Source organism: Microtus oregoni, unplaced genomic scaffold (genome assembly GCF_018167655.1).
Source record: "Microtus oregoni isolate MIOR12 unplaced genomic scaffold, Mior012 000031F_ref0000149, whole genome shotgun sequence".
Classification (NCBI taxonomy): Eukaryota; Metazoa; Chordata; class Mammalia; order Rodentia; family Cricetidae; genus Microtus; species Microtus oregoni.
In genome coordinates this window covers 6,320,534-6,347,931 of record NW_024543090.1, presented here as the reverse complement: position 1 = coordinate 6,347,931, position 27,398 = coordinate 6,320,534, and the positions used below count along the sequence as shown (strand labels likewise).

The 27,398-nt window shown below is 48.8% G+C and overlaps 1 protein-coding gene across 8 annotated transcripts in view; it reads right to left on the bottom strand.

Annotated features, from left to right (window-relative positions):
• Positions 1-640: 640 nt before the first annotated feature.
• Pax6 (paired box 6) overlaps positions 641-27,398 on the bottom strand; it is a 28,300-nt gene continuing 1,542 nt past the window's right edge. The window contains exons 1-14 of one of the 8 annotated variants that reach the window (XM_041679118.1): positions 23,130-23,695; positions 21,828-22,042; positions 17,967-18,043; positions 17,486-17,546; positions 13,848-13,978; positions 13,056-13,097; positions 12,746-12,961; positions 11,926-12,091; positions 6,101-6,259; positions 5,538-5,620; positions 5,191-5,341; positions 4,965-5,080; positions 2,341-2,491; positions 641-1,687 (exon numbers count right to left, since the gene is read on the bottom strand). In XM_041679118.1, coding sequence (XP_041535052.1) covers positions 1,602-1,687; positions 2,341-2,491; positions 4,965-5,080; positions 5,191-5,341; positions 5,538-5,620; positions 6,101-6,259; positions 11,926-12,091; positions 12,746-12,961; positions 13,056-13,097; positions 13,848-13,978; positions 17,486-17,495 — 1,311 coding nt within the window. In that variant the 5' untranslated portion in view covers positions 17,496-17,546; positions 17,967-18,043; positions 21,828-22,042; positions 23,130-23,695 and the 3' untranslated portion in view covers positions 641-1,601. Of the gene's footprint in view, positions 1,688-2,340; positions 2,492-4,964; positions 5,081-5,190; positions 5,342-5,537; positions 5,621-6,100; positions 6,260-11,925; positions 12,092-12,745; positions 12,962-13,055; positions 13,098-13,847; positions 13,979-17,485; positions 17,547-17,966; positions 18,044-20,957; positions 21,542-21,827; positions 22,043-22,142; positions 22,320-23,129; positions 23,696-27,398 lie in introns of those variants that run through there. The other 7 variants (XM_041679120.1, XM_041679117.1, XM_041679123.1 and 4 more) reach the window with 7 other exon arrangements.

Genomic DNA, 27,398 nt, shown 5'->3' with positions numbered 1-27,398 from the left:
GCCTGCTTTGTTGTTGTCTGCTGATGTGTCGGCGCTCATTATTTCTTGACACGCAACATCCCCCCTCCACCCTCCAACCAGCCACAGCGGCACAGAAAGCAGGACTCAAATGGGAACAGCTGTAGGGGTTCAGTGGGAAATGCGCCTCTTGTACAAAGAGGACAGAGACAGGACAGGGAGAGGTGATATCTGAGAGGGGCAGCAGCTTCCTGAGAGTCTTGTTTCAGAACTCAACCTTTGAATATACTTGAGTGAAATTGTTGTGGACGTTTTGGCTGCCCAGCTCGAAGATGCCAGCCTCAGTTCAAAACACGATTCCTAGGGAACAGCATGTTACATTTTTAAAAATTATTTCTACACTTTGAGCTCTTAAATGAAATAAATGGATAAATTGGAAGGACTGCCATTTTCTGTACATGTTGTAGGATGCAGATCCTCACAGCTGTGAATGGTTTTTTTTTTTCCTGATACATAGTCAACTTCTGGTGTCTGTAATTTTTTTTTTCCTTGAGGACTACCAGGTTGTAAAATGGAGTGTATAGGAACCTAACCATTGATTGAGGATGTTAACCTAATGTGGAAACAAAATTTGTAACACCACACTATAAGGTTAAAAAGAAAATAGTGTAATAAAGAAAATACAAAGGCTTTGGCATGGTTTTTACAATCAACAATGGTTAATTTTGATATGTATTTGTGAACAACTTCAAAACACTTAGGTTTAAAACTCTTGCAAGCACTTTTAATTGATTAGGAATGAATTCTAGATGCACAAAATGATTGGACTGTGAACAGTAATACAGCTATATCTAAGAACAATTAATTTTTTGCTGGCCAAGAAAGAAACAAATGATTGCATGAAAATGTGTATAAAACATCTATAGAGTATTCTTGTCAAATATAAATGAAATTAACTTTATTATAGAAATCATTCTGAGGATTTCTAGGGAAGACAAATACTTACATTTTGACATAAAACAAATTGGATTATATCGAAGACACGCTCTACCTTTTAGCTATCAACTTCTCCTTGAATTTATATCTTACCCTTTTTTGCACATAAACTTCATCTGTTAACAACCTTTGGAAAACCAATGGATATTTCTTACATATATCTAGTGTGTGTTGTTCCAGGTTTAATTATATGCAAAGGAATGATACAAACTTGGAACATCAGTCCATAAACTATGAACAGATGGGTAGAAGTATTCGATATATCTTGATAAAACTCTTAAATCCATGGCAAATCTTGTCAATCATGGTTTCTTTTAAACAACCACATGAGCCAACACAGATCCAAGGTCCACCGGCCTGGGTTGTTCTTTTCTTCATTATAACATACAAATGCCCATTTACAAATAATACACCAAAATTAATAAAAGTTTGGATACCAAAATGAAGATTTGTTCCAACTGATACCGCGCCTTCTGTATGCAAAGGTCCTTGTTTCTAGTCCATTCCCGGGCTCCAATACAGGACACAGTTGCAAAGTGAAGTGCTTCTAACAGCCATTTCTCTTTCCTTCCTGAACACCCAACTATTGTGTCCACATAGTCACTGACTGAGTGAACACGGTTTCCTCTCTCGATCACACTCTCTCTTTACTGTAATCGGGGCCAATACTGAGACATGTCAGGTTCACTCCCAGGAACTTGGACAGGAACTGACACTCCGGGGGAAATGAGTCCTGTAAATGAATAAAGAAAAAAGAATATCCATAAGGGTAGACTCTAAAGATGGCGTGGAGCATGAACACACAGACTTTCTAAAACCCCTGACACTTCATAATACTTCTTTTTTACTTTACATTAAAATAAAAAGCTTTCAATCATTAGAAAGAAAAGGAGACCTTTAGAAACTAGAGACTATGCTCCCACATACCTCCTGAAACCCAAATCAACCTCCCCCACATTTAGAAGTTTCTCAGTACAGCCATCTCTGGAAGACTTATGTGGTACCTCTCCAGCTGGCATCAAGAAGCTAGAAGATGTATAAGTCTTCCAAAAATACCTACATCAAGCTCAGTGGACCCTCTCAACTGTCCAGCTCAGGCCAAGATGTCTTCTGAAAATTTGATCTTGGGCCTTGTCATACACGGTTTCTGTGATCACATCCACCACCATAAATGACGTCTCTTTTCTCTATATGGTGTCAACTAACTAACTTAACTGAATTTCCCTTTTCAGTCAGTTTTCTCTAAAGGCAAGAGCAGTAAAATGTTCACCATGCCCCTTAATGCAAGGCCAGGGATTTCTTCTCAAGTCACCCGTAGAACAGTTGAGGTGATCGATTGGCCAAAGAGACCCAGTAGACCCCTCCGCACAACTACAGAGAGCTCACCTGTTGAAGTGGTCCCCGAGGTGCCCATGGGCTGACTGTTCATGTGTGTTTGCATGTGCGGAGGGGTGTAGGTGTCATAACTCCGCCCATTTACCGAAGGGCTGGTGGGTAGCATGCAGGAGTATGAAGAGGTCTGGCTGGGGACTGGGGGCTGCCGAGAGACAGAGAAACCTGTGATTACCAGAACCACATCACACAGCCTCGTCCTGCGGTTCCTGCTCCCCAGAGCCTCTGCCAGCAAGTCTGGTCATTACCGATGCCTCCTTGGAATGTACTAGAATTCCATATAATGAGTCTAAGCTTGACCCTTCATCATCAGCCACCACCAGGGCAAAGCCACCTGTGTGACAAATGTCTAGAACAATACATTCAAACATGCACTCAGTGTTGGCAGTCTGCACTTTTACCTTGCAGGAGTTCCTAGCACAAACCTAGAGCTAAGAATGCTAAGATCCCCAAATTGCCTAATTCAACTTCAGGGAAGAGAGCAATAGGAGGAATCAGGGAACTCTGGGAACGTTCCAGTGCTGTACTTGGACAAGCAGAGTTTTGTTTTGTTTTTTTAAAATATGCAACCATAGTGGAGTGAGGTTAAAGAGGTCAGAAGTGTCAGCGAGTGAATGTAACTTAAACAGGACCTGAGAATTAACTGACTTCCTAACTAACCCCAAAGTCCTATTTGAGTCACATCCATAAGATGTGTTGCTGTCTTCTAAGCATTCAGAATGGAAATGTTGAGGAGATAAACTTCTCTTGTAACTAAATAAGAAATAAAGAAATATGCAGAGCCAGGATAATCCCCCCCCCCCCTTCGGAGTCCTCATAGGTTATCTGAGGTCAGAAAACTGATGAGGTGAATCGGAAGCCCAGTGTCAGCAATAGCTGCTCTGCATGTGCTTGACACCCCCAAAGCCTCATTCACATGACACCCCCAAAGCCTCATTCACAAAGACTGACACCCCCAAATCCTCATTCACAAAGACTGGCACCTGCCAAAGAAGGCTCAGAGGAAGGCACCCATTCTTTGCAAGACAGAGGATTTTGGTCAACAGGATGAAGCCACTGACAGAGAGACCACCCCTCCCCATTCCAAAACTTAAAGAGGCGTTTTTTCTGAACTGTAAAACCACAGATCCTTTTTTATTTTCCTTGTTCGATGAAGCCGTTTACTTTTGTTGTTGTAAAATCTGTATAATTTTTGAAAGTCAATGTTCAAAATCAATCAACCCAACATATTTCTTTATATGTAGAAGCAAGCTCAACGCAATCCAGCATCTAATTATTCCATTTTGGTTTTGCATGTGCACACTACATCACGCTCACAGACACCTAGATGTTGCTATAAGATATAACACCACACGACACATTCAGTGGCCTCATTAACGTCAGATGCTCACGTCAAGTCTAAAAAGGCAAGCAGGCACAAAGGGCCCTGCCGGGATTTCAGCTTGCATTTGTTTCTACTTCCTGCAATCACTTCCCCTAGGCAACCTGACTTCTGGAAAATTCCAGGTTACAGTAATACTAACTAATGGACTGTGGGTCCCTTCATGTACATCAGTTGTGCTATGGCCAATAAAAAGCAAACAAAATAGAAGAGAAACATGTGAATGAATACTCTATAGTTTTCTATCTAGCTCTTCCAGTATTGGTCTGAAGACTGGGAGACTTCTATTTGGCTGTTACTTGAATTCCAAACCTGGCAGAAGATGTTCAATGGATTATAAACAATCTGTGTGACCCCAGAACTGTTTCCAGCATTGACTCCTGCCACCACGCTCTTACAATCAGGCATCTCTATCTAATGGTTGTGCAATCAGGAGACTTAGAAATGCTGATGCAGAAGACCCATCAGAATCCCCCCAGTAAGAATCCACCCAAAGGTCTAGTACGCCCCAGGAGCCCTGTACATCCACCATTAGAAAGTGCCAGCTGAATCCAGGACGGCCCGTAAGAGCACAGGCCAAGGTACCAAACTGAGAATACCACCAGCTTTCTAGGCAGCAAAGAATTAACTCCCACCTATCACATCACCTACAGCTGATACACACTACATTTCAAGCAAACGCTCTCTAGTACATGTTTACTTTTAAATAAAGAACAGTTTTCCTATTTTAGTAAATGTCTTTTACTGTGTAAAGAGGAATCTCTCTTCTCGGCCCCCCTTTTTTCTTCCTCACTAGTTTCTCACATGGACCAAAAATAATCATCAAAAATACTTCTGCTGATTCTGTATTTATTAATATGAACACACTAACATAAACATGAAGTTTTTACATACTAACATCTTAGTACCTTATAGTATGCCATCATTATTTCCGCTTTATGGCACAAGCTTCATTGGTACCCGAAACAGACTCACACTGCCACCCAGAATTACCCAGCTAACATGATGATAAAAGGCACATTAACTTGACTGAACAGATCGAGTGTTTGTTTTTCGAGGGCACGAATCAATCAGTCAATCAATCATCTCAAAGAGATTGGATTGACTGTCTCAGAGTTGACTGGTCAAGCCAATCACTGTCACAAGAAAGACTCCCAAGGGGGTAAATGCAGCGGATGGGGTCTGCAAGCCCTAACCCATTCCTGGTCCTGTGCAGCAGGTGGCCAGCCTCTCTTACTTGCATAGGCAGGTTGTTTGCCATGGTGAAGCTGGGCATCGGTGGCAGGGCACTGTATGTGTTGGTGAGGGCGGTGTCCGTTCGGCCCAACATGGAGCCTGATGTGAAGGAAGAAACTGCAGAGAAGACAGAGCGAGAAAAGAGAGAAAGGGAATGTCATTTCAGGATGAGCGCCCAGGGCAAACAGATTTAAGTAGGTTTCCGGGTAGTGGACACTTCAAGTTACCAGGCGTGGTGGGCTGTGGAATCGGCTGGTAGACACTGGTGTTGAAACTGCTGCTGATAGGGATGTGGCTAGGGGTGTTGCTGGCCTGTCTTCTCTGGTTCCTCAGTTTCTCTTCTCGTCTCCATTTGGCCCTTCGATTAGAAAACCATACCTGGAAATGCGGGGAACAGGTTAGCCCTGTGCTGCCTACCGTCTCCGCCACAAACAAAAACCCCTCCATTTCCACCGTGCCTTAGGACAAGTGGGTCTTTGCAAACTGACCCTGTCACTAGTTATAGAAACGACTGGTATACAAACAAGGCAAAGAATAAGACTCAATGCATAAAAGCCACATAGTCCCTAGGTACCTGTATTCTTGCTTCAGGTAGATCTATTTTGGCTGCTAGTCTTTCCCGGGCAAACACGTCTGGATAATGAGTCCTCTCAAACTCTGGAAGAGTAAGTCGGTTTTATATGTTATTCCAGAACTACACAAAAACATTTGAACCCTGGATCAAACTGTCTGGTGCCACCCCACTGCCATCTCCTCCAACCAATTTCCCTTCGGATAACTCTACAGCGTGTTGGCTGTACTTGCGAGAACTTTCCCGCCAGAACTAAGTGAGGTTTTCTTTGGAATGACATTCAGTGAGTGTTACCATCTGCACCCTGGGACAGCCAGAACATCATTTTCTTTATATGTCAGAATTTGAATCTTTCAACTTACTGGTATGTGAAAAGAAAGAAAACGCACATGGATACACACTCCCCCAAAAGATGTGCAGAGGGGAGGGGGAGACAGAAGAGGAGAAGGAAGTGGGGGGGTTCAGTCTTTTATGCAAAGGACCCCTGCTAAATTTAGCCCTTTGTGCTGTTCGGTGTGGCATTTACTTTGACTTAAGACTTCTCTGCTTTGAAAAATCCCCATCACCTTTCTCCAGAGCCTCAATCTGCTCCTGGGTGAAAGATGTTCTATTTCTCTGCAGCTTCCGCTTCAGCTGGAGTCGCATTTGAGCCTCATCCGAGTCTTCCCCATTGGAACTGATGGAGTTGGTGTTCTCTCCCCCTCCTTCCTGTTGCTGGCAGCCATCTGCAACAAAAAGAACAGGACAATAAGAGAAAGTGGGATGACATGGGGGGGCTCTGAATGGGACTTGCAATAGTTATAAACTCCAGGGACTGGGCAGTCTGAGTCCCCACAAAGCCTCACTAAGGTAATCAGGGGTTAGCCTTCCGGGAAGGATGCTTTCACCTGAGTCCTTTTCCTGTATGTTTTCATCTAGAGGAGACCTGACAGTCCTCTCACAGAGCAGCATTTCTTGGAATGACAAAGCAATCCAAAAAGTTTCCAGGCAAAAGGATCTTCCACTACTGACTCCCCACAGGCCGCAGCCAGTTGCAGCCCTGCAGAAAGTACTTACCTATGGCTGTGTTGGGGAAATAGAGTGATGTGCAAGGTTTCAGCTGATCTATAATCAGTAATTCCTATCTAATCAATTAGATGTTGATAGGTTTGTAGAAAATGCTATTAAGAAACCAAACCAAGCTTGTAATCTTTAAAAAAAAATATTTATCTAGTTTTTATTTGAATTCTGCACAGTCAATTTCATTTTAAAGGTTGTGAATTTAGAAGTGCTTGCATTGTTCTGCAGTTTTATTCAACCATTGTGTGAGTGTGTTTCGCCTTGACACCTATTACGAGCACAGCTGTAATTATATCATCACCAAGAACAGGCTATAATTGCTGAAAATGGAATTTTATATTTAGATAAAAGGACTGTCCATTCTTTGTAATGTGTTGCACCAGAGAAAAGTAAGATTTCTTTTAAATTTTTAACGTGTAATTTTAAAAAAGAAATCGTGGAGAGTTCACTAACTAGCTAAATATGCTACGCCGCAGCTGAATCCTCGGCCTATCATTTAAGTGGTACATTTTTAATTAGGGCATTTCCACCACTTTTAATGTAATTTCTATCATTAAACAGGGAAAGTTTCATTGTTTTCCTTTGCGCTCGGTGGAAGACGTGCACTTGGGCTAGCTGGCTCTGCTGTGCACCTTGCCTGCAAGGAGGCAGCCTGGGAAAAGGAAAGGATTCCGGCCCTGGCTGGGCTTCCCAGGGCACTGAAAGCTGAGTCTTGGGTCCTGAGGCCTGTGGTCCCTACGGGAAACCAACAGGGACTGTCCCCCTCCCGAGCCTAGAAACTTGGCCAGTTTGTGGGGGAGGGGCCGCCAGACCTCTGTGGGAATCGACTTGGCCAGGAATATCATTTATAACCAGGAGACAATAGGCAGCGCCTTCAAAGAGTTCAGGGAATTGTGACAGGATCTAGTGGGATCTTTTCAGGAACTTTGAAATGTTTTAAAACCCCAACTTTCTCCCCCATTTAAACAGGCGGATTCATCGGCACTGGCCACCATATGGGCCCTTGGAGATCTATTGAGATGACCACCAACACTTGAATAGCGAGGGGCTGCTTTTCAGTACCACACAATGCCCTGCGAGTAAGGGAAACTATTAAACTCCTGGGGCAGGAGCGTTGGCAAACTTTCGTGGGCAGAATTTTGAGGCCACAATGAGCACGGACAACAAAAGGATTCTCTTGAGGCGTGCAGCGGGCCACATTGTGTTACAAGCCGCCCAGTCAACACACTTTTCAGCGAAGTGTGTTAACCCCTCTGCACCGCTGTCATTAATCACTGTCCGGAGAGCGGGCGCCTCGGTGCTATTTAGGGCGCTTGGCTGGGCGGAGGGGGTGGTGATGGTGGTGGATGGGGGGCCAGGGCAGGGGGTGGAGGGAGGTGAGGGTGGACGGGGACCAGAGTTGGGGCTGAGGGGAGGCGGAAGAAGAGAGGCTAAAGGAAGAGAGTAGGGAGGGAAGGGGAAGAATGGCTTGGGGGAAGGGCGGGGTGGGGGTGTTCCAAAGAGACGTTGGCCAAAAGGTATAAGAAGGGACAGCGGGGAAAATGTGGAGAGGAAAAAGACACTGGAGGGTTGACTGAGGTGGGAGAAAACGACGAAACGAGAAGGAGGGAGCGTGTATTGGTAAACAAGCCGCAGGCGTCCTGCCCTACATCAGATGGGTGGGGGAGGGGAGGGTCGCTGCTGGAGGAGACACGCCAAACTCACGTGTAGGGGCACACAAGTGGCTGTGCTAATTTGCTGCCCCAGTCTCTGGAGGACTTTTTAAAGTGTTTTTTCGGGGGGTGGGGGCGGGATGAAGATGGCCTGTCCCTTTTATTGTCTGATTCAATGGAGGACTTTTTTTTTTTTTTTAAAGCCCTTTGGGTCTTCTAGAAAAGTCCATCGGCTACTGCTTTTGGAAAACACAAACACAATCCGGCCTGGTCATTCACGCCTCCACCCAAAAGAAAATCCTTGGACCCACCCCTGGTCCTTCTCTAGCATGTTGTATCTTGCCAATTAAACAAAGCTGGGGGTCTCCCTCAGAAGATGCCTGCAGATAGCATTCATCTCTGTCTTTGTCACCCTAATTTTAAAGCGTAGGGATTATATTCATTGCCCTCCAAGTTCAGGCACCACACACAAGCATGCATTGGAGATATAAGCCTAGGGCCTTCACTGACTTGGGGAGTGATATTTAGGGAGAAAATTAAGCATAGAAGAACAGGAAAACTGCATTTAATTTTTTCCTTTTTATATATTATATATATATGAAATATATATATTTTATATTTTATGTATTTAGTTTAAGTGGAATCAGAGTCAATAAGGAGAAAATGCTGCAGCCACCACCACCACGTCTTAACCAAGCCAGAGAACAGCGTTGAAAAAAATACGTTCATTACTCAAAAATAACAGCTGTTTGCAGCCAGGTGGCTGAGTGGTCACTTAGATAGAGCTGGGGTTTTTGTTTGGGGTTTTTTGTTTTGTTTTGTTTTTCTTTTTCTTCAGTGGCTTTACCTTCCACCCTTAAATCTTTTAAGAAACTAAAAATAGAAGTTAGAGCTTTCTAATTCCCTACAAGATAAACCTAAGTGGCAGACAATTAAGATATCTCCTTTAAAAAGGCGTCCCCCTCCTAGCGGCGCAAAGAAGGGACCTTCAATGGGAGCCGCACACCTCCCTGCCTAATCCGAGCAGAGAGTGAAAGCACCTTCCATTATCCCAGCCCCAAGACCATCTGACGCCGGCGATAGGATTTGGTTCCTGGAAGAAGAAGAAGGGAGAGAGGGAGAGGGGGAAACAGAAAGAAAGAAGAAGAAGAAAAGACGCTGGGAAGTAAAATCATTCCTTAGTTTCTTAGGGTCTTAATCAGTGAGGCGGAAAACAAGCAAGAAAAGATAGCAACGCGGTTGCGGAACCTTTTCAGCTCTGGAGCGCGAATCAAAACATTGAAGCATCTGTTGAAAGGAGGCTGACTAAATCCTATAGAGGGCCTGGGTATTATGGGGGTTGGGGAGAGGGGAGGAGATGGGAAAGTGTCTTCGTGATCCCTAAAACCACCAAATCGCTGGAGAATTGGGGCTGGATAGAGTCATCTTGTTATTGTCAGCCCTCGTCCTCAGGATTTTATTCGCCGCCGCGTGGCGTAGATCAGATGGAAACCATATTTGTCTCCCTCAGAGACCTAACCTCTCCTTATGCTTCTGGAAATGGACTCTTTAAAACCCAAGATCAGCATCTCAGGCCGAGAAAGGGGGCCGGAAAGGGAGGGAGATGCTCTTAGCACCAAAAGGCCAGAGGAATCCCCAGGAACTTAAGCCTCGCAAACTGACACTCACCAACAGAGCCCGAGGTCCCCACGCCCAAGATTCTAAGCTCCTTTGGAGCCACGCTTCCTCCCCACGCTGGAGGCGGGGCAGAGAGTCTTAGGCGAGGGGAGCACTTAGATGGGGGGTACACAGGGTGGATGGGTAGGACGCTTAGGAAGTGTACCACCAGCATTCTCTAGTAACTAGCTGCATTAAGTTAAAAGTCCCTAAACTAGCGCCACCTCTCGCCCCCAGTGGTCACCACCAGGCCCTTACGGTTTTGTCCGTAGCTCCGCTGCACCCAGAAATGAAAAAACTGCCCTAAACAGGCCGCGCTACACTTCCAGAGGAAGCTTCTGCCCTGGTCTTTAGTCTCAAAAACAGAAGGGGATGTCCATTCCCTGAGCCCCAAGCAAACGTGAGCCCTAAACACCAGGGACACCCAGGGGTGGAGGCTTCTGGCCTCAGCCCCCCCCCCCCAGGTCTGAACTTCTGGGCCTTTTGCCTACAACCGAGACACCTTCGATCTAGTGGGCGGGGAAGGGGTCAGCAGGACTCCGGAGTGCTGGGGGTGGAGAGAGGAAGGTCAGCAGATGGAGTTCCAGCTTCGCTGGGGTGTGTTCTGTGGGTATGAGTGCGGGAGTCCTGCAGCTTCAACCGTCAGGCGGTGCAGGGTTGGCTACATCCTTCCTTAGCTGGTCTTACTGGAAACCGGAGAGAAAGGCCTGAACCTGTGAGTTTTCTGAGCTCCAACTATCAAGGCTGCAGGTTCGAGGTCACGTGAGCAGGGTCACCCAGGGGAGTCAGGGCCTGCATCAGGAAGCCCCGCACTGGCCTGGTGTGGCGGAGCTGGGAAACCAGAAAGGAGCGTTTTTCTCTCTATCGTCCCAGTGTCCGTCCTATATTGTTTTCTGCTCTTAAAACTGACATGTCTAATTGGCAATTGGTGCCGAATCGTGTCCAGAGGTCTCTTGTGGAACATTTCTACAGCTGTCTCCTTCAACTAGACGCTTATTCATGTCGCCTTAATGAGAAACAAAACGTTCTCTAATGAGCAATTACAGAGCGACAGGATTGTTCCCATAACAAATTCTTGCAAGTGACAGAAGCATCCTTTGTACCAGATATTTCGCATACTGTTACCGATTTTCCCTTCTCTAACCCGGCACTGTGGAGGCGCCCTGCATGCGGGCCTGGCCCAAGAGCTCACCGAGTAGCAGCAGCCTTGCGTCGCCCCCGGCCCTGAGCCCCCAGGCTCTGTGGTACTCCCGGGAGTGAGACGCCACGTCCCATTATCCCGCATATTATCTCCTTGTCACAAGGACAACAAATACCGATTAATCTTCGGAGTAAACTGTTTCCTGTTCTTGACCAAGTTACCTCGGTGTGAGTGGGAAGGGGAGAGAGCTAACTGGCCAACTCCTCTTCCTACAGCCTTCTCACTCACGGAACCTGGGACTGGACCATATAGTTCTCAGATATCCTCCCGGGCTCAGAACCCCTCACTGAACCTTCAGCCCGGCACTCAGTTTCCCCACCTCACCACCTCACTTCTAACCAGTTGCCACCCATAAAGAATAAGAACGGTAACCAACCAACGGGCAGAGAGGGGGTTAAAATGTTCAAATTGTTAAACTTGGAAGAGGGGACCAGCACTTCCAGGGGCGATCTTCAAATCGACCCTGCACGTAGGGGGATTCAGCCTCTCCTACCGCCTTAATCAAAGTCTTATAATTTGTCCTTTACTTCCAAAGCGAATGATGCCAGTGTGCTAGCTTGGCACACTTGTGCTGCAAGTGGGCTCTGCTGGATTTTAATGTCAGATCTGAAAGGGCGCCAAGAGGCTCGACCTCCCAGCCACTTCACACCGCTGTTGACAGGCGGAGCCCTCACAGTCAACAAGAATCAACAGGATGGTTTCACAAACACCAGTCACACAAAGTATGAGTTGGGGTACCCAAGCCTTCCAGGGCAGTGCCCTCCTAGGGACTGGGAGCCCAGAGGAGGAAAGAGTTACAGGAGGATGGCTGCTTGAGTTTTACCTTGTGTAGGTTGCCCTGGTACTGAAGTCCCGGGATACCAACCAGGGCGGGTGCCCCAGCTTCCGGTCTGCCCGTTCAACATCCTTAGTTTATCATACATGCCGTCTGCGCCCATCTGTTGCTTTTCGCTAGCCAGGTTGCGAAGAACTCTGTTTATTGATGACACCTGCAAATCAAACCAAATGGTAGTGTCTCCGAAAGACACAGGCACCCGGCCTTCCGTCCGCATTTCAGGTCTCCCAGGTTTTAAAGAATGACCCACCACACCTGCAAAAGCTCTCAGCCACCCCAGATTTTTAGCTCTGTGGAAAGAATGGCAGCTGTCACTTTGTTCCTGGAAATGAAGCTGGGTAAAGAGGAAGGAGCAGTCCTTCACCTCCTAATAACCTAACTCACTGGGTTGCTTGGCTGTCAAAGACTCCCCTCCCCAATAAAAGATTTCTACTTAATTTACAGGTTTATTTTATTGTAGAGCATAAATGAATGTGTGTTGCCTGAAAGACGCTCCAGACAGGTGCTGGGGGCGGGGGTTGGTTTTCATTGTCAAGTTACTCCGACTCAAGTCTCTTTCCGCAGTTCCTTTAAACCCTAGTTTTTGGCATTCAAATGAACTCCCCACACCTGACTCCCGTTTTCCAGATGGTCAAAAAGTCAAAGCACACCTCTCACTATTCCCCTAGTACCATGGAGACCCGTGTAAATGGGGGGGGGGGGGAGACAAACAAAAAAGACACGGGGAGGGAAAAGAGTGGAAGGAGGAAAAAGAAAGAGGTGGTGAGGGGCTTGGGGCAAGGAAGGCAAAGGGTCACAATGAACTTACACTGGGTATGTTATCGTTGGTACAGACCCCCTCGGATAATAATCTGTCTCGGATTTCCCAAGCAAAGATGGACGGGCACTCCCGTTTATACTGGGCTATTTTGCTCACAACTTCTGGAGTCGCTACTCTTGGCTTACTACCTCCGATTGCCCTGGGTCTGATGGAGCCAGTCTCGTAATACCTGCCCAGAATTTTACTCACACATCCGTTGGACACCTGCATAGGGGAAGTGGACAGAAAACCACATTATTAATAATTTCAAGACAAAAATAAAATTGTTTAAGTATGCATTAAACAATGACAAGCTTACGTTTTCATTGTCCAGCACTTGGACTTTTGCATCTGCATGGGTCTATAACACAAAAATATACCTTCAATGGTACGAGAACTTACTGTAGAGAGCTTTTTTTTTCTTAAAATTACATTTGTAGCCCTAAAACTACAAATATAATGATACTTTCAGACACTTTGAATTAATTTAAAAAGCTTTTTAAACTATGTTCCTAAACACTGTGTGAAGATGCATTAAAACGAAGTCAGGTTAATTTTTTTTTTTGTGCAGAGCTTGCTTAAAGTAGTATTATGTTGTAAAGAACAAAGGGAAAAATAATTGAATTTTGTTTTTACCTTTTTTCCCTTAAATTTTTGCCCAATTGAGCAGATGTGAATTAGAGGAATAGACAGCATTTGCCTTCTCAAATCCATATACATTCTTCATATGTATGAAAAGCGCAAACAAATCTCTTAAAATTTGAGGTTAGCATGGACTGGGGAGAGGGGAATGAGATTATTCCAATTTATATGACTTAGTTCATTACAGTTGATACACTGTTAACATAATGAATGTTTTTAATTAACACATTTTTTTCTAACGCAGATGAATTATCTTATGTAACTGACTGAGTGAGGTTGAAATAGACAAGGACCATGGTGGAAAGAGAGGGGAAAGCCAGAAGGTAGGGGAGTTGGTTGGGATGGAGTGAGTGAGGGTACGGGTCCATAATTAGCATTTACAGTAGGAAATGAAGAGAGGACGCTTAAAGTGTGGAGGGCTGTGGGGTGGGGGTGGGGGCGGCGAGTGGGACAGCCACGGGAGGATCACCTGCAGAATTCGGGAAATGTCGCACGGCCGGGCCCCGCTGTGAGCTAGCTCTACGATCTTCTGCCTGGTGGAGTCCGGCAGTGGCCGCCCGTTGACAAAGACACCACCAAGCTGATTCACTCCGCTGTGACCTGAGGAAAGGAGGAGGAGAGGAGAACAAGAAGAAAAGTAGAAGAGAAGAAGAAGAAGAAGAAGAAGAAGAAGCACAATGCAACCTCAGCTCCCTGCCAACTTGTACAAACCTCAGCAATCAGGTCCTGATTTAAAATTAAAGAAAAAAAAAAGAAGAAAGAAAGAAACACCCAACCACAGGACCAGCAGCCATGCAGGGCATTTGAGGCAGCCCAGCCTCAAATCCAGATTGACCCTGCCCATTGGACTGTTGTCAGACTGGAACATATCCACCCAGTACTACCACCCCAACAGTTCCCTGAACCCATTGCCCCCTTCAAAAGTCTCCAGACCTGCTTGGAACCCACAAGGGGCAAACAATAGTTCTTAAAATCTCCTCCCTAAACGCCACCTCTGAGTGTCATCAGAGAGAACACACTGCAGTTCCTGCACTGTTAGAACAGCTCTGCGAATCCCAAGCCCTGCAAAGGCTGGGCAGCGCATCAGAAAACCTTTGCATCGTGATTTAACTCTGGCAGAGACACACAGTATGTAGCAGTGTGTGTGTATGTGTGTGTGTGTGTGTGCAGTGTGTGTGTGTGTGCAGTGTGTGTGTGTGTGTGTGTGCAGTGTGTGTGTGTGTGCAGTGTGTGTGTGTGTGTGTGTGTGTGTGTGTAGAATAGAAAAGAACAAATTGATAGCTAGTAAACCCCAACCCGTGCCTCCACAGAAGACATAGGATTGGAAGCCCCATGCACAGTGTGATCTGCCTGCCCCAACTGCTGGGCAAAGCCGGGAGTCTAAGCACCCGGCCACTACTGGCTTTACTTCCACTGCTGAACTCCGCCCTCCCCCTCAGTCAAAGACACAAATATTAACCAAAACCCAAAACAGAACAAGAAAAAGACCACATCCCAGTATCAGCCGTCCCTCCTTCAACTCCTGTCTCACAATCTCATCCCATTGTCTGGTCTTGGAGACTAGGGCAGGGAAGGAGCGCCTCCCTGAATTACCCTCTTCGGAAACAACAGGCACACAAATAAAGCCAGGCCCCTCTTTCCACTTCCTCAGCCGTCTCCAACCTGAAGCCCCTTCTCTAGACAGAAGCCCTCTCAGGAGAAGACCGGCTTCCCAGTTCCCAGCTCCTCTCGCCTCTGCTCTCTTCTCTCTTCTCCTGGAGCCTCCTGATAAATTGACTCCAAGAGCCTGTGCTTCTTAGCAATAAATAAGCCCCAAATATAGACGAGGGGGGAAAATATGATGAGCCTCTCTGACATTTGTCTTTAAAATAAAACTAGCTGCACGTCAAGTTTGAGCTTAATTTCTGGAAATAGGCGGAAGTCGCTCCGGATCATGCATGGAAGGCTAATTGAAAAGATCAGTCGGGGCGCTTGTGGCAGCCTTGTCACTTTGTGACAGTGCTCCGCTCCGGGAAATTGCATCGTCACGACAAACGGGACCGTGATAAAACGACCCTTTCCGTCCCTATTTGTAGATCACTCAGACGAGAATGAACTGCACTCGTCTTCCCTTCGAGGGGAGCTGCGTTTTCAGGGTAGCCCGAGGCTTGGGGCTTGCGGGGGGGCGGGGGATATAACTCACCAAGGGGGGGCGGGGCCTCAATTCGATGAGAAGTGACAGGCGTTTAGGGATCTGGGCTCCTGCCGGCCCGGGCCAGAGCGAGAAGGTACACTGCATAGTTGCTGGAGATAGTCTCTCTCCAACAGGGCAAGGCCTACCCTGCACTTCCAGTTTCTCTTAAATTTTCTTTATCATCTACCTTGGCTTTCTAAGTCTCGTTTACTATGCAAGTTATGGAGGCCCATCTCTGGGCAAACCTTCTCAGAAAAAGAAAGGCCGTCTTAGAGAAATCAAGAGAAACTTTCCAAGCAGAGTCAGGGTAATTTCCCCATCTACAGATGACAGAGCCTACAAGGCCTCTAATCATAGTTTTTTTTTCACCTCCTCCTCTATTGCAAAAATAACGTGGCCAGCACCTCCACAGCTGCAACCCGCCTGAGCTGGTCCGAGAGACAGCGGGCCAGGGCGCCTCTGCCAGCATCGAAATGGCAGCGAGGAAACATAGCTCTAAATTCCCCTTTAGAGGTTAAGCCTTCCCTAGGGACTGCTGGCGTTCTTGCCCAGTGGCTATGATTATGCGCCTAGAATTCGACCGCAAAGCTTCTAATAGGAAAACATATGGTGTCAATTTGGAAGCTCCGCGCCTTGCGCACACTCGGGAACCAGCGGCACAAAGCCTACAGGCCAACCCGCGACCCGTGCCCCTGTGGGCCTGCCAGCCAGGTCATCGAGGAGTGGCAAATGCTTGTGGCTGAGCGCCTGGGTCCACCTGAAAACCTGAAGCAGGGGAATCTGAGCTTCAGGGTATTCACTTCGCCAAGGAAAGTACCTCCCGGGCCAAGGCCTTGGGTCTGACAGTTTCTGCACAAATACACCTTTAAAACTCCCACCTTCGCTCCCTTTCCCGAGTTTAGCTCCCCACCCCCATCCTGTGCCATCAGTGGGGCAGCCAGGTATTCCGGAGCAGGAATCTGAGCTGCTGGGGACTCTCTGAAACCAGTGCAGTTCCACGACCGACCGACTGCAGGTTTCAGGAAGACCTAGGCCTCTCTATGCGGCCAAGCACAGTTGTATCTTTAAACCTTTGTAGACTCCTTAATCTTAACCCGCCCCGTCCTAGTTTCACTGGCTACCGGGCCTGACTTTTAGGCTTAACTCTGTCACGCACCAGCGCCACTGGCTAAACAGAAAGGTTGGGCCCAAAGGGCCTGGCCAAAGGTGAGAAGACAGGCACAAAAAGCTGGGGAATCAAAGGTATCAGGAACCTGAATCAACCAGGACCCACAGAACTGCACTTGCCAGGGCAAACTTTTCCCAGTTCCTGCCCCATGCAGCCTCCACTCTTCCCAGACTCAGTAACGCCTGCTTTCTACAGGTTGTGCAGTTTACTTCCCGGTCAGGATACCGGCTCTGGGTGCTCCACTCCCCTTCCCTTCTAGGCGAGTAGGTGGGGAGGGAAGAAGCTGGCCTGAGATTGACTGGAGGAGGGAAGGCCCCCACCCCTGGGGTCGGAGGACCTGTTCAGTCTCGGCCAAGCCCAAAGGGGCCTCCTCTTCCCAGGAGAAGCCTTCGCCCCGCCCTGATCAGCCCAGCCCCTCTCTCTGGGGTCAGAGCCCGGGCAGGGGCGGGGAGGGGGTATGAGTTACAGGATTTTGGGGGTGGGGGGTGGGGTGGGGTTTCTCCACTGCAGCATCAAAAACTCGGGCGAGTAGTTTTGAAGGGACCCAGCCTCTTCCCTTCTGAAGCACAGTAGAACAAACGCCTTCCTGCCCTCTCTAGCGGGCTACTTGGCAGGAACCGTGTATAGCTGGGATAAATTCTCCAGGCCTCCCCCCTCCCTCCCAGTAGCCTGGGCTCCCCAGGGCCCAAGACTCTGTGCGCTCCCCTAACCCACCGGTCGGCACGCCTCCAGCCCAAAAGTTCAGCTAAAGACCAGAGACACTCACTGTTCTGCATGCTGGCTCTGGTTGGCGGCCTCCGGGTCCCACGGGGCTCGAATACGGGGCTCTGTTAGCAAAAAAAAAAAAAAAAAAAAAAAAAAAAAAAAAAAAATGGAGTTAATCCCGGGATTTGCACAGGTAGGCCTGTACTCATACTGAGGAAGACCTGGTGTCTCCTCCTCTGCTTAGAAATTGAGCCACTGATCAGAGAGTCCACCTAGCCCTGCCCTTCTATGCATACAAAATGTACTTAGTGAGCTGCTAGTAAAATAATCTAACATTCACAATCAGTTTCCCCAAACATTTTAGTACTTGGTCTTTGTTAATCAGAAGAAACGATGACCGGTTTTGTTTTTTTTTCCACCTGAACTAATGATTGTTTTTAAAAAACAAAAAACAAAACAAAACACACACCCCCCACCACCACCAACAACAAAACCACGAAACTTTCAGGGTTTGAAGCCACAAACAGCATCATAGAACTTGCCTGAAAACTGGTATGTATGTCCACTCTTAGAGTAGAAGCTCTCGCACATCTGCTTGCCCTTAGCTAAAGTCTTCTGCCTAAGACAAAACAGAGGGAAAGTAAGGTATGTCAAATTGGCCCCAAGACATAGGTTTACTGGTTGTCTCAGGCCCACTCGCCACCCAAAATGAATCCAAGGCTAGCTCCTCCTGTCTAGAAACACTAAGACATCACACTTGGAGTGGCCTTTCCCACAGAAGTCTGCATCCTTCGGAAAACGCTGTTTTGGCTAGGCTTGGGGAAAGTGGGGAATCAAGAGTTGTGATCTCGCTTTGCAAAACTAACAAACATCAAGGAAAAGGGAAAGGTTAAACCTAAAGAACAGAAATGAGGAGAAACAGAGCTGGGAAGGAAAACCACTAACCCCTGAAGTGTGGAGGTGAGGAGGATCTAACGTCTTGGTGGTGCCTGAGGGCTCAGGTTAGAGAAGTCTGGGCGATTGAGCCTCAGACCAAACTCCCTCCCTTCCTAAGGAATTTCAGCACCTCAATTGTCCCAAGACCCCTAGAACTAAGTTCTTTGGTTACTCTTTTATCCTTCATTCTCCTGCCCTCCCCCTCCCAAAGTCTTTCCAGTCAGACCCTCACAACCAGTCTCTCAGCCCTTTCAGGACATAGCAAGTGGTAAGCCCAACTTTTTACCCTAAACCTCATTTATTGCAATTAACTTTGCTTTTGGTGTTTAGATCTTCCTCGCTTTTCCTGTACTCTGACACATGCTGTCTACGACAAACAGGAGGGGGTGAACACGGTCGACAAAGTCTACAGACACCAAACAATGGCTTCTATTCTGCGGCTCTCCCCAAACCCAAAGAGCAAAGCTGAGACTCTTGAGCCAGCAACACCAGGTCCAAGCAAAGGACCCAACAACTCTTCAACTCACAAAGAGAAAAGAAGTACTCCACTCACGAAGTCCTGACTCGAGGCTTCCAGTCCGCCCGCCCTCCCTACCTTCCCTCAAAAAGAGGCTTCTTGGAAGAGCGGTGGAGAAAATAGTAAAGTAATTTCTTGTTATAAATATCTGAAGGTAATTGTGTTGCTGGTGTGAGTTGTTAGGGGCTGTAAAAAGATACAAGGGCACCGTGGGGAGCTCAATTGGGAAAGGAGAGTTACAATAAAGGACCCATTCAAGAGGATTGCCCAGGAAAAAAAGGCAGGGGGGGGCGTGTAAAATAATGAAATAGTCACAGCATCATTTTTGTTTTATTTTAAGAAATCACTCTTTTCCCTGATTTGGACTGTGATGATGATTAATCTTGCCACCCTACAAATAATTCCAAGAAATACATTTTTCTCTTCAAAACCTTTTATGACCTAACTTTTAAGTAACTGAGAGGCAGTTTAAATGCATAAATATAAGTTCAGGATGGGAACTTTTTCTCTGATTATAACTGGACATAACAGAGGGCTAGAGACCCCCAGTGGGGTTGGGTCTCTTAAAACCTCCCCCCATCTCTAGGTCAGTTCCCGAATCCAAGATCATAACACGAACAGAAATCCCACCCAGAACAAAATGTCCATCTTACCAATACATTGGACTCACGCTGCACAAGATAGCAGGTGGATGGGGTAGAGCAGAATTCTGCTTAGAACAGTAAAACTCCCTGAGTTCCTCTCTCTCCACATTTTACACAGCCTCACCTCCCCATCCTGGCGGGGACCTCCGTGATGCCATTTTAGAAAATTGTCTAGCTGGTCCCTGAAAGAGCTAGCTGATTACTTTTCCAAGCAACTGGGAAGGAGATAGCATTTCAGGTTCCGGTTTTGCTTGGTTCCCACCCTCCACTCCTCTAAGAAGCTATCTAATTACCTAAGTAATCGTTAACACTCAGTGCAAAAGCACCCTGGGAAGCAGGGCACACCCTGCACCCGGAAGCAGTCCTGTTCTTACAGAACCTAGACCCCTTTGCATTAGCCCAAGGCCCAAGCAAAGGCTAGGGCTTTGTATCTCCTTGGTGGGGCCATAGACCAGCACCAGGAATGAAGGAGTCATCAGAAATCTCCAAGGCCACAAGATATTGATCCTCAAGTCCATTGGCCCTCAACCCTCCCCACTCCCTGACCCCAACACAAGTCAGAGCTTTCACACTATGCTACTGCTTAAATTATTTAAATTTCAAAACCCATCCTCATATTTCTTAGCAGAAGTGTTAGGAGAAACTTGGTTTCTCCCCCCGGCTGATCCCCTCCTCCTAGAAATTAGCAATTAGGAGGATAAAGTTTACTCTCCAGGGCTAAGGGACAACTGATCAATTGCTTTCAAACATATGCAAAGATCACCAGCACCCCCCCCCCCCCATCAGTGGCCAAAGCTGTTCTTTCTCTTTGCTAAACTTGCTAGGCTTTCAGACATTTTAGCTTTTCATTTCATTTTCTGCTCTTGTCTCCTTCTCAGCCCTTCCCAAGTTCGAGTTTACCATCCAAAATGGTTTAGAAGTGTGTGTGTGTGTGTGTGTGTGTGTGTGAGAGAGAGAGAGAGAGAGAGAGAGAGAGAGAGAGTTCATTTGTTTTTAAACTTTCCAGAAAGCATCATTAATGAAAGACCAGATTTTTTAGCACTCGGAAAAAGAAAGCATTTCCACTTGAAATTCAACTCCATTTCCCTCAATTACACTTGCTAAAATTCGAGGCTATTATGGCGCGGGGAGACTGAGAAAATCTGCCCCGGGAAAGAGGCAACAACTTTCTGAACTTTGAAAAGGCACTTTTACTCCTGGGGTCTTAGAATCCAAAAGCTCTCGAATTACTCAGACTAATTAGCTGGGAGAGAACGTGAGCCGACGAGAAGGAAAGCCAATGCTTTCATATAGATTTTTTTTCCCTTTAGACCACACAAAGAAAAAAAATCAGTACACCCGAAAGGGAGGAGCAAATCACCTTTCCAGCTCGAAACTTGTTGAAATGGCAACACTGGGCACAGCTTAGTCAATGGAAGACATGGGAAAATACCCACCAAGAGCCGGAGGTGGGAGTCCATAGGGAGGGAACACCCCCAACTTTCTCAAGATAGAGTTGTGGCAAGACGGGAGAGCCAAGGGTTATTTGCTTGCAAGTCCGAGCTCTGCGCTTGAGTGAGGCTGGAGGCGAGGGCCCTGGGGCTGGATGGAAGCTGGCAGTCCTTGGGATCGGCTCGGAGCTCCCTCCGAGAGCGCATCCAACCGCCTCGGCCTAGTGGCTTCCTTCACCGCTGTCACTAGCTCCGGGTTTCTCGTGGCCTCCAGCTCGTGGCTGCGATGCCCATCGAGTCGGCACCGGCTGGCGGCGGGCGCGATGACCCTTTGGCGCTGGAGTGCCTCGGGCAGTTCTGTGCCCAGGAGGTTCTTGCACAAAGCCGGAGCGCGGGCTGGCGGGAGGCGGTGCAGAGAGTCGGCTGGTTGGGCGCTCTCTGCGCGCTGGCTCGGCCCCGGCTGGACAAAAGCATCGCCAGTGGCTGCTCTCCGCAGCCTGGGGCACGGCAGAGCCTCTTCGTCCTCTCCCGCTGACCGCGAGCTTTAGGAGACGCTGCGGCGGAGAGCTGCGGTTTGCGGGGGCGCCTGGAGCCTAGCTGCTCACCGAGAGTTCCAGTCGCAGTTGGCTGGTGTCGAGTCAGCCACCCGCCCCGAGCACCGCGCCGCCGCGGCTCGCGGGACCGTCGCCCTCCGACGCGGGCTTTCGCTGGAAGTAGAAAGTTTGGGCTCCTGCGTGTAAACTTCTCCGGCCCGACTCTCCAGGCGTAGCAGTGGGGGAGGGGACCGGCGAGAAGGGAGGAAAGAAGAGAGGGAGAGGGAGAAACCTGCCTGGATATTGAAATGTAAAGAAATCGAGAAGAAAGAAGCGGACTCACCTTTAAGAGGCATCCTTTCTCTCGGCGTTGTCAAATCTCCTGTCAAGAGTTTTGTTTGATTGGGCTTTTTTTTTTTTTTGGTTTTTGTTGTTTCCCCCCTGTTGTTGCTTAAAGACCACAACGGTTTGAAATGATGGTATTTTTAAGAGAGTTGCTCGTGAGAGTTTTCTCCACGGACGCTGCTGGGTTGGTGTGTGAGAGCAATTCTCAGATCCCTGGGAAGAAGACAGAGATTGACAATAAAAATGGGCTGTCAGCGGCTGGAGAGTGAGAGATAAAGAGTGTGGGTGAGGGAAGTGGCTGCAGCCAGCACACCTATGCTGATTGGTGATGGCTCAAGTGTGTTAATGTGTGTGTGCCGGCGCCCGGCCTCGCCTCCACCGCTCCTCACTGGCCCATTAGCGAAGCCTGACCTCTGTCATCATCCTCCAGCAAAACACTTCCTCCTGCGCCTGAACCAGAGCGGGAAATGAGGCCGAGGCACGGTTCGCTTTTCAAACCCACTAATCACTCCGCAACATGCAAATGCACCGCTCGCTCCCACACAAAATATTGCTTTATGCAAAGCAGCGCCGGGGCCTCGAGCCAGCCGATTGGATGCTCCCTCTCCCTGCCTAGTGCAATTGGTCGGTTTGTTTGAATATGAATACACTTGTTTTCGGCTCTGCCGGTGGGTCCCGGCTTTTCTCTCACCAGCTCTGGGCCCCCTGCTCCCAGGCTCTGGCGCTCGCTGAGGTCTCCGGCTCCACGCGCTTCGGCAGCCAGGGCTGCGGCCGCGAACTTGATCAGTCTAATGGAGGCCTCTGGGCTGGAAGTCACGCTGCCCCGGTAACCCCAAGCTGGGCCTGGGGCTGCTAGCCCGTGGAGGTAGCAAGTTTTATCATCTCTACGAGGTCCTTCCTTGCCAGTGTACAGTGGCTTGCTACTCCGCCCCTGTCCACCCTCACCTCCTACCCCTAGTCCACACCGGCCTTGGCCCCAGGACACAAAGTACAGCGCTGGCGGCTTTCTAGCCCACCTGGCCTTTAGGAGCACGAGAAAAGAGGCGGGAGTGTCCCTGGATCCCAGCAGCCCCACTCCGGCGATGGTGGCGTGGCGATGCCTAGGCCTGAAGAAGGCCTCCAGGCCGAGAACTCAGCGAGGCCCGCGATCTCCCCGGGCCAGCCTCCCAAGCCTGCCCATTTCCCCACCCCACTCCAGCACCCCGGGCCTTTTCTTCTCTCCTTTCTGCTTTCCGAAGCCACCGTGCTCAGCGGACGCACTGCCCCAGCCTGGAGAGGCCCGAGTAAACACGCCACTTACTTTGTGTACAGAGGATTCTTGTGAAAAGCTCTGAAGAGTCCTCACCAAACACTCTCCAACTTCTCCCACGTGCCATTTGTTGACTAAGTGTGGCAGCTTTTCCAGGCCGTCGAAAGGAGGGGAAGATAAGAAGGGAGGGGAGGTAGTGGAAGCCTGGGGGTGGGGGTGGGGTTTGACCAATGCTGGGAGAGTTTCTGCGAGTGTGTATCCCCGCTGACTTTCTTGGTATGTCAACGTGTGTCGGTGTAAGGAAGCGGTTGTCTGTGTGTGGTGCCTATGTATCCCCGCCAAGACTCCCTTCTCTTGGGTCAGCTCAGTCCACGGAGGCAATTCCCCTTCAACTGTTGCCAGAAAACCGGCGAGGAAAGTAAGTAAATGGCTTTTCCCTTCTGACCACACACCAGAAGTCCATTTGTTGAATGCCGGACATTAGGGTACACCTCAGTACACTCTAAAGACGTCCCTCGGAGACCGCAGTTTAGGTGACAGGGGAGCAGGCAGCTTCCTTGCCCCGCGCCGTCCGGAGAGCTCTAGCAGTCTGCGTGTTCTTAGAGCCTAGAAATAGTTTCAGGCCTGAGATCGGGAAGACACTCAGAAGCCAGCAAAGGGGAGTGGGATTGGAAACGCTGGGGCAAGGAGGTTGAAATCCACCACCACTGAAGCACTCGGTTCTTCTGATTTAGGGAAAGATCCGAAAGTCAGCCTTCAGCAGTAGTCTCTGCTCATTCGGTTGATCTCTGGCAGGCCACGGTGCCGAATCCCCTTGGGAGCAGGAACCAGGTGGCCATGGCAGGCTGCCTCTGAGCCTGGAGTGAGCATCCAACTCAAGTCCCTGCCTGGGTCCCAGCAAAGCAGCACCCAGGAACCTTAGCAGAAGCCTGAGGACAGAAAAGGCCTTCCTTTACTCGAGCCTGAGGTGTATTCGTACAACCCGTTCATCTCCTCAGCTTGAGGGAGGTGACTGGCTCCGCGCCTTGCAGACGACCGAGGGCACTGGGTCGGACCTGGGAGGAAACTCCGGCCGGAGGTTAAGAAGGTGGCGCCACTCCGGGGTAGGCGGCCTCCAGTGAGAGAGATTTCGTAGGACCGCGACTTACAGAGGACCGCAGGAAGTCAAGCTTGGAGTCAGGATCCCAGATCAGAGGAGTCTTCTTTCTCCGCTTCTCCCCTTTTACATCTCAAGCAAGCTTTAAAGACGCATGATGGGGGGGGGGGGTGTCCAGTGACTATCCCAACTGGAGGCGGCGAATATCATTTTTACAACCTCTCAATTAGCAACCCAGTGGATTAGCACCCTCTTAAGCTTTGCCTAAGAAAGAGGCAGCCATAATCTTGTTGCTATTTCCCCCCAGGGCACTGGCTCTTTCAATCAGCTCCTTCTCCCACCCACAACCCCCACCTCACCTCAGAGAAAAGTTTAACAAAAAAAAAAAAAAGAAAAAGAAAGAAAGAAAAGAACAGAGAGGAAGAAAGAAAAGAAAAAGAAAAGAAAAAAATCAGAAGAGGCTAGGAGCCTGGAGTGAATGACGCTTACGTCATTAAGTGGGGCTGGGGGCGCCAAGTGGGACTCTTGGAAACTGCACAAACAAAAAAGAAAAGACTTGGCTGCTTCTAGTGTGTCAATATTTGGGGAGGGGAGCTCAGCAACAGAAACAGGCAGAGTTTCTTAAGTTTGAGAAGAGGGGTAAGAGCCTGGAACGCTCTTTCTGGGTTAGTCTCTAAGAGCATTGGGGAGCTGTTTTGTCTTTGGTGGCCCCTCACTTCTGCCAAGTACCTGCTGTGGGGATGACGAGAACTGGGAGGAAGGGGGCTAAAATCAGGGTACAAGCCATCCATAAAATTGAGACAACACTCAGGTCGCCATTTTAACTACGGCTTTCAACACGTTTGAGGCCCATTCGCTTGTCCTCCAGTGCAAGGAAGTTGAGTTCGCTTCCTTCTTTCCTTCTTTCCCTCTTTCCTTCCTTCCTTCCCTCCCGCCCTCTCTCTTTGTGTGTGTGTCTCTCTCTGTGTCCCCCCCCCCCCCCGCGCGCGCCGTTCACCACTACTTTTTGCTTCCCTTTTCTCCACTCCACCCTCTAGCGCTCGCGCGGGGGCGTGGGGGAGCTCTTTTCTGCTGGCGGGAGTGTTCCCGCAGGGGCCACGCCGTGGTCCCACCGTGTAACCCAAAGCAATTGGTGTGGAGGGAGTGGCGCAGGGGAGCATTGCTGCTTGCCCGACGGTGTTCAAAACCTCTAGCCAATATGGAGGCATAAGTGTGAGGCTTCCTCAGAATCTCACTCCCAACAGTCCCTGGCATTTGCTGTGCCCACCGAAATCAGGTCTCCGTCCCGAGAGCGGCCCCTGGCGAGGCAAAAAAGTGCCCAGCTCTTGGGGGAATGTGCTTTTGCCTTCCAGTTTCTGAACCACCGGTATTCCACTCCGTGTTCGGACACCCACAAACTCCCATTTTTTGACTGCTCCAAGCTGAGGTGCGGTGCTGGCACACTGGGGAGGGTGAAGAAGCATTTCTTTGGCGGAGGAAAGTCTCAACAAACACCTGCAACACTTTACTGAGCCCCAAACGAGTCTCTTTCTGCCGGCCCTGAAAGGTGGGTTCCATGGATTACCCGGCTGGTAAAGAGGTTAAAGAGTCACAGAAAGGCCAGGCCTCCCACCCTAGCCACAAGTTCCGGGTATCTCCCGCCTTGAGGCTTTCTCTCTCTGCTTTACCCAGCAACCTGCCGAAAACCTCTCACAGGCTAACCTAGTCAAGCCCAGAACAGTACAGGAGAACCGACCCAGCGGCGCCGCCATGCTGGGTAAAAACGCGACGCCGTCGCCTTTCCTCGCCTCCTGCCAAATGGTTAGTGCGTCTGTGAACTCTCTGGGTTCGTCCCTTTCCTATTCATATTGGGCAGTCTCCTCCATTTCCCTCCCCACCTCACCCCCAACACGCTTAAAACCAGCTTTGTCCTGATGGGTGTCCCAGCAAAGAGATTCCTTGCAGGTGGCAAGTTAACTCCCAAGCCTGCCTTCGCCCGCGGGTGTCCCGATAGAAACTAGGCTCCAAGTTCCTAACGTGTAGGCCACTCTGAAATTCCATCGGTTTGGGATTTTTGCAGATAGGATGTCTAGGAAAGTTCCCTTTTTATTCCTCCAACCCGGGACATTCCTTCAAGTCTCCTATCCCTCTACCCTCTGTACTAAAGAGGCAAGAGTTCAGCTTTATATGAAAAGCTAGCTAAGGCCGCCTCAGTCCTCTCTAAAGGACAACTGAGACAGCTGCCTGGTCAAAGGCCTGGGCCTGACTGGTACAATTTGTTTTGACCAGGAGCTGGAAACACTTGGGCCTGGAGCTCGGGATTTTGAGACTGGGAAGGAGAGAGCAAATGTCAGGGCTGGCTCATGGCTCACGCCAGCAGCCAGGACCGAACTAAGCGCAGTTTGCCCTGCTTTTTAAACAACATCGATTGGGACAAGCTGTTCCCAACCCCTGTAAGAGTTAATCTGCCTGTTAATCAAGGCGCTAAGGGGCTCGAGGAGTGTTTTATCAGCGTCTGGAGAACAGAGGCAGTAGCAAGGGATCAAAAGCAGGGATCCCAGATATTTTGTCAGGGCACACTCTTCCCCCTCCCCCCAATGTATTTTCAATTAGAGAACAATTTGACGCTTTTCATCATGTTTCTCTCAGTTAGTGACATAAAAGCCTGGCTACTAGGGGGAAACCTTTGGGGGTTGGTAGTGGGGGACAGAGGGATGGGGGATTAAGCACTAGGTTGCTTTCGGGAATCTGCTGGGGTTCACACGGAAAGAGTGTGGGAACCCTGATCTCAGGGCCCTGAAGCCAGTATTCCTCCCGAAAAGAAAGAGAATGTAAAGCGAACCAACAAATTCAACCTCTAATTCTGGCACCTGTCCTAGGTGGGCCCACCGCTTTAGACAGAAGTAGGGTCTGGCCCAGGAGCCACAGCCAGTGCACCAGAAAGTTCTCCAGCAGGTATACACGGTCCTAGTCTTTCCTCTTCCTCCTCCTCCTCCTCCTCCTCCTCCTCCTCCTCCTCCTCCTCTTCCTTCCTCTCTCTCTCTCTCTCTCTCTCTCTCTCTCTCTCGTCCACCCCCCACCCCCCAGAAAAGCTGGATTCTCTTTGGTTTTCCCGAATTTTACAATAAATGAAGTTTTGGGCACTGAAGAAATTTGAACACTAAGTCCTCCAATAATTCAAATGATACGAAGACTGAGGGAGAAAAAAAGACAAGTCAATCCGATTTGTTCTCTGATCAAGGAGG